Source organism: Acartia tonsa, chromosome 7 (assembly GCF_053477335.1).
Source record: "Acartia tonsa isolate MP-2025a chromosome 7, ASM5347733v1, whole genome shotgun sequence".
Taxonomy (NCBI): domain Eukaryota; kingdom Metazoa; phylum Arthropoda; class Copepoda; order Calanoida; family Acartiidae; genus Acartia; species Acartia tonsa.
In genome coordinates, this window is record NC_137266.1 from 40,605,690 (window position 1) to 40,624,437 (window position 18,748).

Below are 18,748 nucleotides of genomic sequence, written 5' to 3' on the forward strand. Positions count from 1 at the left end.
GTTGAATTCTACCCTCCACCACATTTTAGTTTTTAAATTGAAAAGAAAATGAAAATTTCTCCCCTCCCCGTTAAAAAGGTGTCATCCCCACAAAAAAATCATAAACCTTTTAATGATCAATGAGAAGTTACATTATTCAGGAGCAGTTAGCGAGATTTTTCGGTACAGGCAGATAGATATCATATTACTTTTGTATAAGTATACTAGAATGTAAAAAAAGGGTCATTACATCTTAAGATAATTTTAAAAGATGTTTTGGGGCTTTTTAAAATTATTAAATGCTTTAGTGAGTGCTAAACTAAAACTTTAACGTCCAATGTCCCATCTCTCCGGGAAATAATTCTTTTTAAAAAATTATAGTACATTTTCATAGACAGATATAATTCCTTTTAAATCAATTATAATTAGAAGTAATTCATCTTGAACTGCACCCCAATGAATTTAATTAAATCTAAAGTCAATAATGAGTTGTACTCTTTCTCAGTTTCTTCAAATAGAAACTTTAGGCAAAATAACTTACAATTAATTTTTCTTTAAACCAATAGAATAAAAAATCATACATGAAATTTTGATACTTAAATAATTTGATAATTACAAATATATATATATTAAAATAGTGTTTTTGAATTTGAATTATATTATTCACAAAAAAAATAATTGTTATATTATTGAGTTAAAAATTTTTCTTATCAAAATAATTGCTTTGCACTTACTTATTAAATTGGCATATTCATAACATTATAGTATCTAAAACTAATTTACAATAATTGTACTATCATAAACATACATAAAATTATTTATAAATAAATCTTCATTTCATTTTACTTAGCACACCTTAAAGTTTCATATGAACTCAATGTCTTGTTAAAGTTTGTTTTGTGTAAATTTAAAGAAATTTATTTTTATTTAATGTTTTTTTGTTTAGTTTAGAATTTTCTTTGATGCAGACCATCATTTGTGTTGACAATTATAGGTTTGGGCTCTGAAATAAAATATACATTAATGTGGTATAAACTTATTATAAAATTAATGTTTTATAAACCTATTCTAAAATGAATGAAGACCAATGCAATGGCATGCACAGGATGTTGAAAGTGATATACATATAACTTTCATTTTGTGACACCCCCCTATAACTAAAAAAGAAGGGTGTATTACAGACAACAAGAAGGGTGTATTTTTAGTGTAAGAGGGGTAGAAACATCCCATAGGTACACAAGCTTCTTTAAAAGTAAAAAAGAGTTTCTTAAAAGTGTGGCTTTTTACTTTAACATCCCACTTGTATGTATTTGGGAGGGAGGTGTATCAGGGGGGATTTAGACCTTTAACAAAGAGGTGTAGGAGGGTGAATCCATCCCCTTAACTTTGTCAGGGGTGTAGTTCTATGGCCACTGATGATGACACTCTAATGAAACTCTGTTTAAACTTACTAATATCCTTATCAAGTTCTTATCATTTGGAAAATATTCTATAGTTTAGTTTCTATATTCTTTAATAGATGGCAAATATTTTCTTTTAAAATGATATTGTTTAATGGTGAAATGGATAGAGTAGTAATATTTGTAGATGCAATAACTAATTTTACTGTATAGAATTAAAGATAACAGAATCTAAATCTTTATTAGTGGTTTAAACTTAACAGCCACACATAAAAAATATACCAAGATATTAAATATAAAATATTGCTCTTGTATTATCAGCTGCTTTCATAAGAGCTGTTTATCCTAGATATATATAATTTCTGTAAGGATTGTTCAAGCCTTTGGTTTGTTTATCCTACTATTCATAATAAAACATCCTTTTTTGAATGAATTTTCCTTTCTTAATAATTCTATTAGATTAAATTATACTAGCAACCACGGCCCTAGCATCTAGGGGCTCTGTATTTGAAGGAACATACAGAGGCTAAAATAATAGCTTAAAACCATTCTAAGCCTTAAAAAATAGTATATAATTGAGTATCTTTTAAAGTTTAAGTGAAAATCAACTTTTATCACAATTGTATCATAAGATCACTTAAAATGATCATGAAACTCATGTAATTTAATTTCTAAACCTTTATTTACCTTACCTCATGACTTCAAGCAATTTTCTAGAAATAGTGCATCCCCAAGAGTATAAGTTTAAGATTAAAGTAAAACAATAGAGAGGGAAGGGGTTAAATAACTGTATGTTCCCACCCCGTGGATTCTTTGCCAACTTTCAATTGGGTCTTTGAATATCAGCCAATAGCGTCGGGAATGTTAACACAGCATAGTCACTACACAAGAGCAGAAAGCTAGCAGATAAAAAAGGTCCCCATCACTGGATCCATGTAGTTTTCTGGATTATTTGTATATACATTTATTGCTTAAGTAGCACCTGACATACCGGAAACCCTTTGTTTGACAGCCTTTATCTAAAGCCCCTAATTTTTCTAGGCAATCAGATAGGTCTGTTTACATAACCAAAATTTTTAATGTATCTAGTATAAGACGATGTGGGCCAGAATCGCCCAATCAGCAAGCGGGCATGCTATAATTTAAGCTAACGGTTACGCCTTGTTATTTACCTAGTCCAAGATGTTCTGGTGGATTTCTGATAATGATGACAGCACTAGAATTCCTTCGTCTGCTATGGTAATCAACTGTGATTTCCTAAAATAAATGCAATGTTTGTCTGTCTGTCTATTTTATTACAATAAAAGAACAGGATGTCTATGCGTCTATAGTGTAGGATCTTGACTGCTGTAGCTCTCCTATATTTTTATATTGGGAGAGCACTCAACCCTCCAAAAAGAAATCATCCCCTGAAAATACCAAAAACATATTTTAGAGAGCAGTTGAAGGTGTCCAGGGGCATAGAAAAACGTTTAAAAGTGCTGATACAGGACTCTAGGAGCATTTTAAGGAGTTTTTACAAAAAACTTGTTTACAAGATAAACATTTTAAATTTAGCTTTTAGAAAGGGTTTTAATGCAACCTCCATTCAACCAATAAGGTATTAATTTATGTATATTAGTGTTCAAAATTGTAACATAATCCTGTTTCCTAAAAATTGATAGACACATTATATAAAGAAAAATTGTATTATTTGTCGCCTCCACAAACTTGTGACAAGAATACAAAATGCAGAAATATCTTTTCACCGCACAGATTTTATAATAAATTCCTTCAAATAGTTCATATAACACCTATTCTATCCCACTTTTATACGTTTCTTTCATTGGAAGTAATATGTGTGTATCTTTTATTTCTAGCACAGGAACTGTTTGGTTAAGTGAGGGTTAGAAATGACATGGATTGCAGAGTAAGGTCTGAATGTAATGTATCACACCCAAACATACCTAGAAACAAGTTTGGAAAATATTAGAAACTGGCGGATGCGCTCAGAGCATCTAGGAGATCTATATTCGAAGGAAAGTAGAAAAATAACCTAAAACTAAACTTAAATATAAAATTAGATAGCCTAAAATCATCCAGGGACCTATAAGAGTCTTCCATACGGTTCAGTAGTTATCATAATCTTAAGCTTATGACAAATACTTAATTTATGAAACAGGATAAGAATTTGGAGAAAAAGAAGAGGGGGAGATTTTTTGCAGACCATGAAGCTAAATGAGGGAATTATACAATTGATATTTCTAAACTTAGTTTATTTTTAAAAGCGAAGCTTTTCTATAATTATGGTCGGTCCGTCCAGATAGCTTTTTTTGTTAATTTAGGCATGTTAAAATTGTCCTATCGATTTCAAATATTGCATGGTTATTCCTTTAGTAGTAAGGTACGATTTAGAAAGCGTAGCAACTCTATAATCATTACCAAAATGTCCGTACATTCATTTTAAACATGTAGATTTTTTTACTTTTTTAACAACAAATTTTTATGTGATCTAATCATCAGATTAATCTGATTTTTTGTATATTGATTCCTGGGACAACAAAGTATAATGTAAAAAGAGATGCAACTCTATAATCAAGTCCTGAAAATGTAAATATGTCCATAAACATTATCCTGTATCAAGCAGTTTTTCAACAAATTTACTTACATTTTTGCTTTGACTCTTATACATTTATATTATGATTATTCAGTTCTGACACTATACAAGTGTTAATGCCCGTTTGTCCTACCATTTCAGTGCTTCGCTTTTATGGATGTTATCATCCTTGTTATATATAACAATTTCGGACATAATTTGTAAAAACAAAACTTTGGTATTTATGTACTTAAAAATAAAGGTTTATAAAATATTTACATGTTGTATGTACTGTACAATGTGATAAGTACACAAAAACAACTTCAAAGCCACTGTTTAACAATACCATTGGGAATAGAAACAACAAATGGTATATTCTATTTCAGATTATATTGTGTTGCCTAAAACAACTTCAAAAGAAAGAAAACCATGATGTAATAGGTTGACTTGCAAAACAGCTATTTAGGGTTAAGATTTGATGAATGTAATTGTTTACTATCCTAGGGATCTAAAGGGACAAGATAATGGTCGATAAATTGATCTAAATCCCAAATGACGATACACAATAATACGCCTTCTGTAGATTACAATTAGTGGTTGAAACATTTAGACACTCAACTAAATGAAACATCCATCAAAATTCAATAAAAGTCCTCAAGATTTTAAATCCAATGAATAAGAAAAATTATTTCAAGACTTTTGGGACTAGAGTAATAAACATCCCAATGCCCCCTTCCTCTCTGACAGTATCCCCTTAATTCATATAGACAATTAAATAATATTGACAAAACCTGACATAATAGAAAATGATATAAGGTTTTTGAAGAAAGAAAATGAATCAAATTATAACCATAAAATAAATTAAAATAAAATCAGAAATACTTACAGGGTCTCCAGGCATCAAAGATCTCCTCCTAAAAGTTATAATATTCATTGTAATTTTTAACATATCAAAAGTATGAAAAAATTGAAAATATCTTAAAGTAGAAAATTTTATGTCATGTGAATACTTAATTGTTATTTTTACTATTGGCTGAGCAATAGTATCTAGGAGCTATGTATTTCAGTGTGCAAGGCCACAGAAAGATAGCCTAGAACCATCTCAGGACCTATGGGCAATAAAAATGGGGACAAATGGAGAATAATAGCTTCTGTAAAGGACAATGGGTTGTTTATTACACTAGTCCCCAAAGTTTTATGTATAATAAAGTTTTCTTATTCGTGGACTAAACAACTTTTAGGACTTAAGTGAATTTCAATTGGTTGATTTATTAAGTTGAGTGTTCAAACGTTTCAACCACTAATTCTGGTCTACACAAGGTATAATTTTGAGTATTATCATTGGGATTGTACATCAATTTATCGGCCAGTGTCTTAGAACCTTAAATTAAAAGCCACAGACAAAAACAGTACTACTCCATATAAAAGCATTAATATTTCTTATTGAATATTAAAGTTCCTGTTAGCAAGTGTTTGGCTGTCAACTCCAGGAAGGTTAAGTCTGGTGGCCACTGGACCTAGTAACCTAAACAAACAAGAATAAATAAGCATAGATGTATACTTCAGACAACTACCGGGCCCCTGTCTTGGGGACCGTACACAGCCTAAAATAATTGCTATTCAAATTTGAAATAAAACTGTATTAGTAAACTTATGTATGACAATCTCCTTACAGAAATTGTAATGATATTTGTGTGCTATTCTGAGTGTGCTTTGATACAAATTGAGTATGTCAGTTAAAGAAGAGTTTATGTAATATAAATGTAGTGTTCCTTAAACCCAGTAATCATAAAATATAAAGTAGCAAGGTTTATTTGTCTAAAGCTAAAAAGCTTGAAAAAATACTTGTACAAATTGGATGTTCTTTCCAGAGAAGCTTTATAAGGTTAGGTTATTTTCCTTACCTCCTCACCCCTACCCTAGAGGCTAGGGTCGAAGTAACTAGTATTCATTATATTGTTTGTATTATATGGCCTAATCTAGGGATATTAAAGGATAAGACTTTGGAAGATAAATTAATATACATCCCCAATGATAAGAAACTAAATTACACCTTTTGTATTTGTAGATTGGAATTGTTTGTTGAAAGTTTAGACCCCACTACTTTGGAACCAAAATCCAATGAAAGTACTCAAGATTTTGATCCAACCAAGAATATAACATGGTAATAAATCTTTAGGTACCAGTTTAATTTACCATCCAGTTTCCCCTCCATGGTCAAATCAAGCCAAAGTGTGCCTGTTTGGAAAGTGTTACCAGCCCCTAAATTTTGTCAGGGGGTTATTGATTATACACATACATTTTTAAATTCTATTCATAATAGTAGATTACAAAAAAATATGTTTTTAGAAATATGATACTGACACTCTCTTATATATTTATCTTATATAATCTTATCTAATGTTAAATCTTGTCGTACTTGTATTTGAGGTGTAATAGAAAATAAATGAACTCCTCTGCTTCTGATGTGTTGTGCTATTAAAAGAGATGAAGATATATCAATCTATCTTTCTTTAATCTTCCCTTACATAACTTTTAAGGTAGATTAAACATTATAACCTTAATGAGCCTCATTCATCCCTATCTGAAACCTGTGTTTGAAAACTGGATTAGAAGCTATGTTGAGACATCTCAGGTTTTCTTTCTAGGCCTTGTTAAAACTTATTTATTTTCACATACATACCAGAGAAGCTGCTTTGTTCCTTACCAACAGAAGAGAAAACGTGTGACTGTGAAAAAAAAATTTAAGAAAATTTTTAAAAATATCTTTTAATGATGAATGAATATTGTGATATGTCATTTTTAAAAGTTCAATAGTTCAAAAATAAACAATTGATTCCAGAGACTGAATGATATTCCTTTAATTGACCGCATGGAATTATAGCAAACAAACAAACAACTAATAAGGAACTTAAGTTTGAAATTCAAAATTTATTTGGCCAACCATTTAAATTAGTATTAGAGAATTGCAGATAACTTGTAGTTAATAAAAATATTTTACACCTTTTCCAGGAACGTGAGTTGGAGAACAGTTAAAAACTGAATTGGGACAAAGTATGGTTAGTTAATACTGGAAAGTTGATCCCAAAATATGAAGGTTCTGTTTAATCTAATGTATTCAGTTTTAGTCTCAATATTGAATATGTTTTAAAAACATTTAACATATGAAAACCTGAATAGTTAAAAATTTATTCAGACACATTTTTTTTTGTGTATGAATTTTGATCTATGTTTGCTAAGAGTGCTTAGTATTTTGCCATTGTAAAGTACAAAAACCTGATACCACATGCATATAAAAAAAATCTGTAACACAAATAAATATTTGAAACTGGTATGAAAATATCACTTTTATATTGTAAAAACTTTAAGGTTCTTTCATTGATTCCTTGCCTGTCACAAAGTAAGATTTTATACAAATGCATAATAATTAAATTAGATATCTTGGGAGGTTATTATTTTGTATTTCTTATTTCATGAATTTTCTGTAAATAGCAAAGCAAAATCCATAGAACCCCTGATGTATGTATGACAACATATGTAGTGAAAATGTAATATAAGATATACTGGAATACTTTCACTCACACAATCATATCTTCTCTCAACATCAGAAATGGAGGAAGCTTCAAGTAATAAAACTTGTATGAAAATTCTAAATTCATTTCATAAACTGGAAACTATTTATAGTAACTATAAATAAATAACGACATAAAATGAAAATGAAAAATGATGGGCCAATACACAGACTCTATTACCAATGGCAGGCCAGTATACATTTTAATTGGCCAATGGTAGGACAGTATAAGGTCATTATAACAACCATAAAAAGCTTCCATACACTGATGTACAAATACTCCAACTCCAATATACCTCAATGATTGCATACTAATAACAGGGCATAAAAAGGCTATTTTATTTGTTGAAGGTATTGCTAATGTGGAGTATTAAGTTATTGGGAATTGTAAGTAATAGTCAGTAAAATAAAGAAAGTAACTATGAACATTTTCTGTAATTGGTAAATAATCTTATTTGATATTTTTCTTTTCTAAAATTCTTGAGACACAAATGCCTCAGCCCTGAGATATAATTCTAAGAAATAGCAGGATTTAAATTCTATATTTGGATATAACACTTTCAATAAATATTATATTTTTTTTCTGGAAACTTTAAGGAAACATGCACCAGTAAATCAGGAATCCTTAAGGGTAAGTATAAGATATTAAAAAGACCATATCAACTCCTTAACCTAATTTCATATGAAATTTGTTTGTTCAAATACATAGGGTACTGCTTGTCTAACATTGTTTGGGAGCCATAAATAGTTATTTCTCGCATCATATTATAAAACGCTTTCCGCAGATATATAAAATGTACAATTATTAGATTAAAACTAGTTTTTTTTGCCCTAAGATGCCAAAGTTTTTTCGTATTGATGCGAACTTGTTCTAATCTGCGGGTTTCAAATGAATACAAGAATATGTATTTCTTTTTATTATGATATATTCTTGACATAGCAGCAGTGGATACTTTTAAACTCAAAATTTTGAAACACTTCACCTCCTAATACTGTATCCTTACAATTGGCTCATAAATATGAGCTCTATGCATATAAATCTTATTGATATGAGTCTCTAAGTCTAAATTTTCCCATAGGTGATCCCTTATCCTATTATGTAAAAGTACATATGTACACTAACTAAATTAAATTAAGCTAAGTTAGATGTCAATTCTGAAGAAGAAATATTTAAATATTCATTAAAAAGCAAAAAAAAACTTGTATTGTACTATTATATAACTTAATATAATATATTATTTATATTATTCTTTATTCTGTTTGCAGCTTTGATGAGATTTCTCCTGTTCTGTTGTCTGTTATATATCTTCCTCTTACTTACCTTGAAGATGGTAGCTCCTCTAGATGTGATCTCTCCTGTTCTGTAGTCTGTTTACTATCGTCCTCTTACTTACCTTGATGATGGTAGCTCTTCTAGATGTGATCTCTCCTGTTCTGTAGTCTATTTACTAATGTCCTCTTACTTACCTTGAAGATGGAAGCTCCTCCAGATGTGATCTCTCTTGTTCTGTAGTCTGTTTACTATCTTCCTCTTACTTACCTTGAAGATGGTAGCTCCTCTAGATGTGATCTCTCCTGTTCTGTAGTCTGTTTACTATCGTCCTCTTACTTACCTTGATGATGGTAGCTCTTCTAGATGTGATCTCTCCTGTTCTGTAGTCTATTTACTAATGTCCTCTTACTTACCTTGAAGATGGTAGCTCCTCCAGATGTGATCTCTCCTGTTCTGTAGTTTGTTCACTATCTTCCTCACTTACCTTGAAAATGGTAGCTCCTCTAGATGTGATCTCTCCTGTTCTGTAGTCTGTTTACTATTGTCCTCTTACTTACCTTGAAGATGGTAGCTCCTCCAGATGTGATCTCTCCTGTTCTGTAGTTTGTTCACTATCTTCCTCACTTACCTTGAAGATGGTAGCTCCTCCAGATGTGATCTCTCCTGTTCTGTAGTTTGTTCACTATCTTCCTCACTTACCTTGAAAATGGTAGCTCCTCTAGATGTGATCTCTCCTGTTCTGTAGTCTGTTTACTATTGTCCTCTTACTTACCTTGAAGATGGTAGCTCCTCCAGATGTGACCTCTCCTGTTCTGTAGTATGTTTACTATCTTCCTCTTACTTACCTTAAAGATTGTAGCTCCTCCAGATGTGATCTCTCCTGTTCTGTAGTATGTTCACTATCTTCCTCAAGCTCTTACTTACCTTGAAGATGGTAGCTCCTCCAGATGTGACCTCTCCTGTTCTGTAGTTTGTTGGCTGTCTTCTTCACAGTCAGAACTACTTGCAGTACTTGTGGCTGCTAAATATAAACATTTATAAGAAAACGTTTGTTAGTATAGTTAAAGATCATAAAAAGGCTTGGTTTTTTTGTCATCAATTTTTGAACTTCAGATTTTCCAAATTTTGGCTTATTATACAACACAATCCTTAAGCACAGCTAACAGCTGAAAAAGTTGTCAATTAGTTCTAATTGTTAAGTTGGTTAATTGGAGCCCAATGTAAAAAATATTTTCATAAAAACACTATTATAATTTTTACCTGAGTTTTGGCTAATTATAGATTCTGTGTTTCCCAAAGTAACATCCTAAAAATATATTTTATAAAAGTAAGTATCAGATTACAATAACAGATAAATTAATATCCATCCAAATATTTCCTCAATATTAACAAGATAAGAATAAAACACACTCATTCAGTAATTATTTTTTTTATTAATCATTCAAAATTTTTAAAAATCATTTCTTAGAGATAGTTAATTAACATCCTTTAATCAACACCCTTTAAAATTCTAAAAAAAGATTTAACTTTAAGTGGTGAATTTGCCTTTTTAATTTTCATTCAAATTCCAAGATGAAAGTTTAAGAAGCTAAAAGATACACTGGCAAAAATGTTAAAATGTGAATATTTTGAAAAGCTTGTACTATCAGCCATAAACTCTACAAACTCTACAAAAGAATAAATTTGTTAAAAATAGGCACATCAAGGTTAATCTTAATAAAAGTGGAATATTATCAGGATAATTTTGCATTTTAACAAAAGAATTTTTGTTGTTTCCTATTTTAAAAATACTAGGATATTTTAATCTTAATATTGTAAACAAGTACAATTCTTTTAGAAATTTTGAAGTTTGGAAAAAATTGAGATTTAAAGTATATCTTAAAATAATAATAATGGGAAATTTTCAGTGAAACCTTATTTGCTTTTCCTTCAACTTTTCCATCTGTCAAAATACCAACAAAGCTAACACAAATAATGGAAAAAAAAGGAAAGTCTAGAATGGAATGGTAATAAATAGAAAAAATATAATAGCCACAGAAGAGATAAATCCACCAAAAAGTAACATATGACCATAAAAGACTGACAGACATTGGTGACTTGTAAAGTATCTGAGATACTAAAAATCTAATTTTAAGAAATCTGCAGCATAACATTAATCCTTTGTGTAAACAAAATAACGCCCCCCCCCCCCCCCTTCTAAATTTAGATTATAAAATAGTTATTTCTCGCATCGTATTATAAACGGCTTTCCGCGGATATAGAATGTACAATTATGAGATTAAAACTAGTTTTTTTAGCCCCGGGGTGCCGAAGGCACCGGCTACAAAAAACTGGTTTTAATCTTATGATTGTACATTTTTATATTCGTAGAAAGCTGGATATAATGCGATGCTAGACATAGTTTTTTCGTATGGATGAGAACCGGTTCCTATCCACCGGATTCGAATGAATACGAGAAAAATAATTACTATTATATGCATAAACAGCTTAGATCTTAAAAAATAAGTAATTTCTAGTTATTCTACAAGAAGTGAAACCATCAAAAATAAATTTTTAAAACTACGGACTAAACAGCTAATAGATGATTTTCTTCTCAATTTCTTTTGATTTCTTAAGATACGTCTCAAAAGTGAAGTGTCATTATCATTTTCTTATTCTGCCAAGTAAAGCAGTGAGTAATATTTGGAGGAGTAGCTTTAATGATTTCCACATCATTTTTTTTTAATAGGAAAGAGAGGGATAAAATGGATTCAATGGAACTTCAAGGTATAATGTTAATATTTCTTTAGAAATTGGATCTCCTTTGTAAATTGTATTCTTATTCTAAACATTTGTTGTTAGAAAAACGGCAATTTCCCTATTATTGAAATTGGACCACAAACCAAGTTAGGTCAAGAATGGGTTATGTGGGTTGTTGAATGCTTGTTGTGAAACCGCAAGTAGTGGCACTAATAATGTAAGATCTCACTTCAGGGGATTGAAGTTTATTTTTCAAGTTTAGAATTGTGTGTGTGTGTGTGGGGGGGGGGGGGAGGTTAAATGTGGTCCATATATTTGTTTAAGGGATTAACCCCCAAAAAACATATCTCATTCTTATTTATATATAGAATTTTTTCTTCAAGAGGTTGATGGAAGAAAGAAATCATGCTAAGAATTGAAACAAGGACAATACTTTCCAAAAGTAGAGTAGATAATTTATTATAGCATATATAATCTATGTATAGAATAGAAAATTGTACCAAGAGTAAATTGGATATTAGAAGTAATATTTTTTAGAGTAGCTAAATCAAGATATATTTAGATATATGAATAATCTTTATATTGATTTGAATCATAGATCCTCTAAATCTTGGGTCTCACATTCAAATTTCCTTTTAGAAATCTGTTTAAAATTCATAGTTAAAAACCTTACAATAAAAGCAATAAAAGATAGTTCAGTCATCACCAGAAATTTTTAAGGTCTCAAGGAGTAAAACAATGGACAGCAAATTTATGTACATTCCCAATGATGATAAACAAAATTAACCCTTTTACATAACTAAATTATTAGTTTTAAAGCTTGGACACTTCTAGTTTGATCACATCAATCAAGAGTTGATAAATGTACCATTAGTTTTAAAGACCAACAGATAAAAGAACGTGTTTAAAAAACTTTGTGTACCAATGTGAAATACATCTCCCTACCAGAGTTATCACATACATCTTATATTTCAAACAGACATTCATGTACTTTAAATATCACTGATTTTCAGCAGCACATCTATTCTATAACTAGGGTATGTCTATGTTGGTGTTTACCTTTATTGAGTTAGAGCCCCGCCTCCTGCTGGCATCCGAAAACAGACTCGGAGGTGAGGTGTTCACATCTGACGGAGGTGTTAACACGGTTTCACAACTTCTGAAAATAAGACTTTTTTTTAGAATAAAACGTCTTGGAAGAAATATAATTTTCTAAGCTGTTATATATGATAGACGGCTGATTTTGTGTATGGATTCCAAATACCAGTTACCATCCCTTATGTAATTTACATTGTCCGTTGGTCTATCAGTCATGCTACAAAATAAATTTCCGTGTGCGTATTACCATCTATGATTTTTTTGTGCCCCCCCCCCCCCTACTATTGTTTTACTTTAATGGTTTAAGTCTGTAAAATTTCCAAATGTTCCATATCAATTTTACTGTACAGAATCTTATCCTAAATATGTCTGTTACAATAAAGTTCTATTTAACTGTTTGTACTTAAAAATGAATGAATGCTTACCACTGTACTATCTATCTCTAAATAGAATCAAACAATGATAATGCTATACATAGGTAGGGAATTAAAAATATTAAATAATATATTAAAAAACACTTTGTTGTTCCGGTGCTAAGAGAAACTTTGGACTGCATAGAGACTCAGTTTGCCATTATAAACATACCCGTATTTTTTTAGAAGGCCAGTATGACGTCATTTTTATAGACACTCTAAAAAGCTTCGTTGGGTTCGAATCTCATCTTAAAAGGGTTCATAACTAAAATGTTTTAAATGGTTCCAACTGCTGCTATGTCAGGTGTGCGACTTTAATATTTAGATTATGAAGCATGCCTTAGCCCAAAACAAGTGCAACTTATTACCATGCACAATTGGGACTTCAAATGAGTTGGTTGTCTGTTGGGTGTTACTTAATCTAACACCCTGGTTGTTTAGACAAAAAAAATGAGGGCCTTCTTCCCCTTAGTTATCCTGGGTTGTTGGACCTGACGTTAGAGTGGCATGGACCGGCGCCCGCATGTAAAAATTGATAGTAGCTGCGCACTTCAAAAGATGCTAAATGTTCAAAGTCCAGTTGAAATGTTTAATGTTTAAAACAAATATTATATGAATAGAGATAATCTAGAGACGTTTTCTCTAAATCAGCCAATAGGAGAACAGTGGAGGTACATTACAGACATGTCATTGGATGAAATTGTGTACATATTTTATTAGAATAGGGCATATTTTTTTTTATTTCATTCGCATTTCTTGGGTAAATTCTACGCGGAAAAATTTATTTCCTAGTATAGTGTGAAGCACATGACAAAATCTGTAATAAGTTATAAGCTATGAATAGTTGAATTGATAAAGTTAGCCTTTTACAAATTATATCCTTGAAAAATTTCATTGCTTGATTTCTTTAATGGAAAAAATATGGTTTGTCTGAAATAAAAAAATCTTTTAAAGTTTGACGAATTTTAGGTTCAGATGGACCATCTAGTTATATTATTTCTATTATGAAATCATATCCTGAACTGAAATAAGAATCTCAAAGGAGTTCAGAAAACAATTAAATTGAAGAAAAATATAAAGAGAATATGATAGTACATAGGTCAATTCTTAAAAAAAAAATTAATATTAATTCTTCAAAACTATGTTGAAAATCACAGAATAATTTGATGAAATTTGTATGTATTGGAAATTCTCTAAAATATCTTCATTTCTCAGATCCTTTTTAATTGCTTCTTATTCTGTAAATCGAAATGTATGTAAAGCAATCGGCTACATTTAGGAAAAGACGTGATTTTCTCTGTTGCTATTAAAGATAGATTTGTTTGTGTATATTTCTTATACAAATAAGTATTTAGTATAAATTTACTTGGTCCGTTAATATTTAAGTTATTCTACAAAAATATAAATATGATAAAAACATAACTTAACTATTCTTAAACTATGACCATTGAACATCTACTATTTAAATCACTTTGTCTATATGTCCAAGTCCATTCATGATTTTTTTATGCTTAAAGTACTTGTATGTTCAGACATGTATGTTTTCTTACGTACTTTGAAACAGAAACTTTTTAAAGGAAAACATATTTTTTGTGAGAATAGCTGCTCTAGAAATAATTTTGAAGGATTATTATTAGAATTTTTATTTATAATCTCAAGTACTCTCTATAATATAGGCATTTCCGTATGTATGTCAGTTTGTCTGTCATATAGTGAAACTTTAAAGTGCTCGAAATGTTGATTGTCAGAAAAGTTAAATCTAAAAGTTACTGGATCAAAATTGCCATAAAAATGGCTTAGAGGCTGCAAGCGGTCAAACGTTTGAAAGAACTTGCCATGTTCATACATTATTAAAAACGTCGTAAAAACTTACAAATAATCATGAATTGGTCATTCATTGGTCTTGCGATCTAGGTAAACGTGTGAAAAAGACACACTTTTTATAAATGGATTATTCTATACTTGTTTTTGTTTTTAGTCAGGTCACCTTTGGTGCTTGTCAAGAATATTCCAGGATCTAAATGGATAAGACAATGGACGATAAATTTATGTACATCCCCAATGATGACACACAACATTACCCCTTTATATTAGTTAAAATTGGTAATTGAAATGCTTGAACACTCATTTTAATAAACTAACCAATCTAAATGCGATAAGGGTCCCCAAAGTTATAAAGCCAACGAAAAAAAAATTATTAAACTTGGGGGACTAGCGTAATAAACGGCCAATTGTCCACTACCTCCCTGGGTCAAGTCACCATTGGTGCTTGTAAGGAATATTATAAACTTGTTGTGCCAACAAAACAAAAATAAGCCGAGAAAAGAATTTTACACATGTGTACTTTTTTGGGGGGAAGTACTTTTCTATTTTTAGCACATTTTTCACGAAGATAGGGGTATTTTAGTACCCAAAAAAGTGCTCCAAAAGAATTATTAATTCCAAAGACTATAAATCATAGGATAACATATCTACTCCATAAGATATCTAATACATTGATTAATCCATAATCCATATATGACATAGGGTAAGCTATCTTAAATAGAGCCTATTATATCTACCGCATAGGCTATTCTTTCTATTAAACTATATATATTAAAAATAAAAATCTATCTACCTATGCCCACATAGGCTAACCTAACTTGCAAATAGGCTTTTAAAAAGTAAAAAATTTAAAGCATCTAAATGAGTTTAATTTTAAGCCCTACCAAGCCCTAATTTTCTTACTTGGTGGCGTTTTTGACGATGGCGTTTTTTATGATGGCGTATTCTGAGATATACCGCTGATCTATCTTCAATCCAAGCTGACATATCTTCCAAATTGTCTACCAATGTATAGGTAAACCTAACTCTGATATTAGTCTGCCTAACAAGTACGTACCGCACAAAGTTATTCTTGATTCTGTCAGTTGAGGGAGAGATAAGATTTTCTCTGGAGCTTGCCAATAAAGACTCTCGTGAACCTACTCGGTCACCCCCTTAAAATTGAAAGTAAAATTTTAGGGCAGTTTCCCCTAAATAAGTGCATTCACTTGCACATGCATAACTTTGATGGCTTTCAGCTATTTAATGAGAAACAAAAGTTGAGTACCCTTTTTATTCATTTTTTAAAATCATATTCAAAGAAAGAATTAAACAAACACGTATATATATCACAATTATAGAGTATCTATTCGCACATGATAATAAACACTGGAAGTGCTTAGCCGAGCATAGAATCATATTATTCAAAATAAGTGGAGGTTAGGGGGGGGGGAGGGTTTCTGTTTATTTTTTTTTTACTTTTGGTCAGACTAGGTTAGGTTATATTTGTAAGGGGGTTGTCCCACAGGGTTTGAGCACCGCACCTTATTTTTATTTTTTTAAAGGGGTATTTCTGTGCTCGCTGGGCACTATGAGGGAAAGCACCATCATACCTATTGACTCCATGGAGCCTCTGTCCGTAACAGATGGAAACCGGTTTTCTCTCATTTCCCCATGACTCCGATTCATATGCTGATCTTTGGAACCACGTATCAGCTTTTTCTCTGTAGATTTAAAAAACATGATTATTTTGATATAATTTTTAATATAAGATCTTGGTAACTTCAGTACTTACATTTCGCAAAATAGCTTTAAACCTGTCCAGGACTAAGCTGTTTCTAATATAATAAGCACGCTTTAAAACATACAGATAAACTCTAGGGGTAAAGTATCACAAAGTAAGATAGGAAAAAATAAGACGCGACATTTTTCCAGGTACGAAATTCTAACCCTTCAAAAATAGCTGGCCTGACCATGAGTTATAGTACCTATGCCAAATCGGTTGAGCTTCAGACATACAGACGGACAGAAGGAATTGTTCTACTTATTATAAAATATGTATAAACATATTTCAAATAAAATGATGTTCCTTTGTCTGAGATGATGTTAGTTGTAGAATGTTTCCTACAAGTTATTGTACTCCCTTGATGTTGCACATCCTTGTTAAAAGGTTCATACTAAAATAATTTGTAACTCACACTGTCCCTCCGTCCGTTCATTTTGTTATGGCAACATTAGGATTCATCATGATTTTCACAGATTATATTCAAAAGAGATTCTTATATATTTTTTAAAAGATTTACATGACCAAAAACCATTTTAAAAATTTAGGAGTTTTTGTTGTAAAATTTTAACGGGAGAAGGGGATCTGATTTTATTATTTGAATATCCTTGGTTGGGGTAAGCCGGATACTTTTTTGGCCGGGTACCGGATATCCGGTATCCGGATAGTTTCAATATTCGGTATTTGGCCGGATATCTGACCAACGCTCGATATCCGCCAAATTATCGGATATCTGGCCGGATAACCGGATATCCGGCAGTAAAAATCAGCCAGATGTCCGTTATCCAGATATTTTTAATATCCGGTAACCGGTCGGATATCGAAAATGGTCGGATATCCGGCCCAACCCTAGGGGAAGGGTGGATCACCCCTTAATTCAAACTCCTTGTAAGTACTTTATGATGTAGTTTTTAATCTTTTTATTTTAGTATGACCATTCCTGATTACTGCTGACCGCATTTTGATAAACAGAACTTGACTGTAGGGCCAGAATATCTCTCATTTCAACCTTAAATAATTCAATAAATGGTACATATAAAATTATTGTAGAAAGAGTAATTTTTTGTTTTATCTGTAAAGTTGTGTGTTAGTGTTTAGCCAAATGTGCTTATTAAGTCAAACTGTTCTTAATTTTGACCATTTCATGTATATACATTTGGTCAAAATTATGAACAGTTTGACGTAACAAGCGCATTTGACTAAACGCTAAAACACAATTTTACAAAAAAAAACCGCAAAAAATGACTTTCTTTTGAAAAACTAAAATTGAGTGTTTCATTTCAACCTTAAATCATCCAATAGATAGAATAGATAAAATTATTATAAATTAGATTTATATTCTACTAGTTGCTATGCCCCAGACTCTAGGGGAGTGCGGAGGAGGTCAGAAAAATAGCCTAAAACCACCCCAAGACATTTATAATGCTTCCCGAAGAAGTATAAGCTATTTAGACCAGCAATTTCCAAGATCTTAAGCTTCTTAGCCAACTACAAATAAAATTGTTTTAGTCTTTTTTAGATTTCGTTATGAGAGCAAATTGCTTCGTTAAACTGGTGTTAAGCTTGCCTGAAAGTCGTAACCAAATAGGTTCATAAAGTTTCCATGCAAAATAGACAGAAATACATACATACATACGGATGTCATACTAACTTCAAGTTATTTTATAAATTTGTTTCTACATATTTTAGTCAAATTTAATTTTGTTAAAATTTTGCAAATTTCATAACTTCAAAGATTAACAAGGGTATATTTTAAATTTGAATGTTTCACCACTTCTGCAGAAAAAAACCTTTTTCATATAAAAATCGATATATAAATCACTAATGTATAAAATGTTAATTGCAAATAATTACAAAAGCAAATTTATAATGCGAATGGGTCACTTCATACATCCTATAGTATAAAGTAGTAAGCCTTTTTGAGGCTACAAATATCGAAAACTGCTTTTTCACATATGATGTAGTTTTGAGTGAAGGTTTATAAATATTTTAAGGTGGTATTTGGCTATTTTCCTAACCTCTTATACCATCCCCTAGAAGTAAGGGGTAAAGCAACAATCATCTATAACACATGTAGTATTATATAAAGTAAGTTTTTTTGTCTCCATCTTGAA

At 31.0% G+C, this 18,748-nt stretch overlaps 1 protein-coding gene across 1 annotated transcript in view; it reads right to left on the minus strand.

Moving 5' to 3' along the window:
- Positions 1-706: 706 nt before the first annotated feature.
- The window catches only part of LOC145324319 (uncharacterized), a 71,737-nt gene continuing 53,695 nt past the window's right edge, over positions 707-18,748 (minus strand). The window contains exons 17-27 of the mRNA XM_080166937.1: positions 17,573-17,643; positions 16,941-17,008; positions 16,465-16,575; positions 15,930-16,026; positions 12,597-12,696; positions 10,059-10,104; positions 9,723-9,819; positions 5,412-5,479; positions 4,841-4,866; positions 2,552-2,636; positions 707-982 (exon numbers count right to left, since the gene is read on the minus strand). Of these exons, the coding sequence (XP_080023063.1) occupies positions 927-982; positions 2,552-2,636; positions 4,841-4,866; positions 5,412-5,479; positions 9,723-9,819; positions 10,059-10,104; positions 12,597-12,696; positions 15,930-16,026; positions 16,465-16,575; positions 16,941-17,008; positions 17,573-17,643 (825 nt within the window). The 3' untranslated portion in view covers positions 707-926. The remainder of the gene's footprint in view (positions 983-2,551; positions 2,637-4,840; positions 4,867-5,411; positions 5,480-9,722; positions 9,820-10,058; positions 10,105-12,596; positions 12,697-15,929; positions 16,027-16,464; positions 16,576-16,940; positions 17,009-17,572; positions 17,644-18,748) is intronic.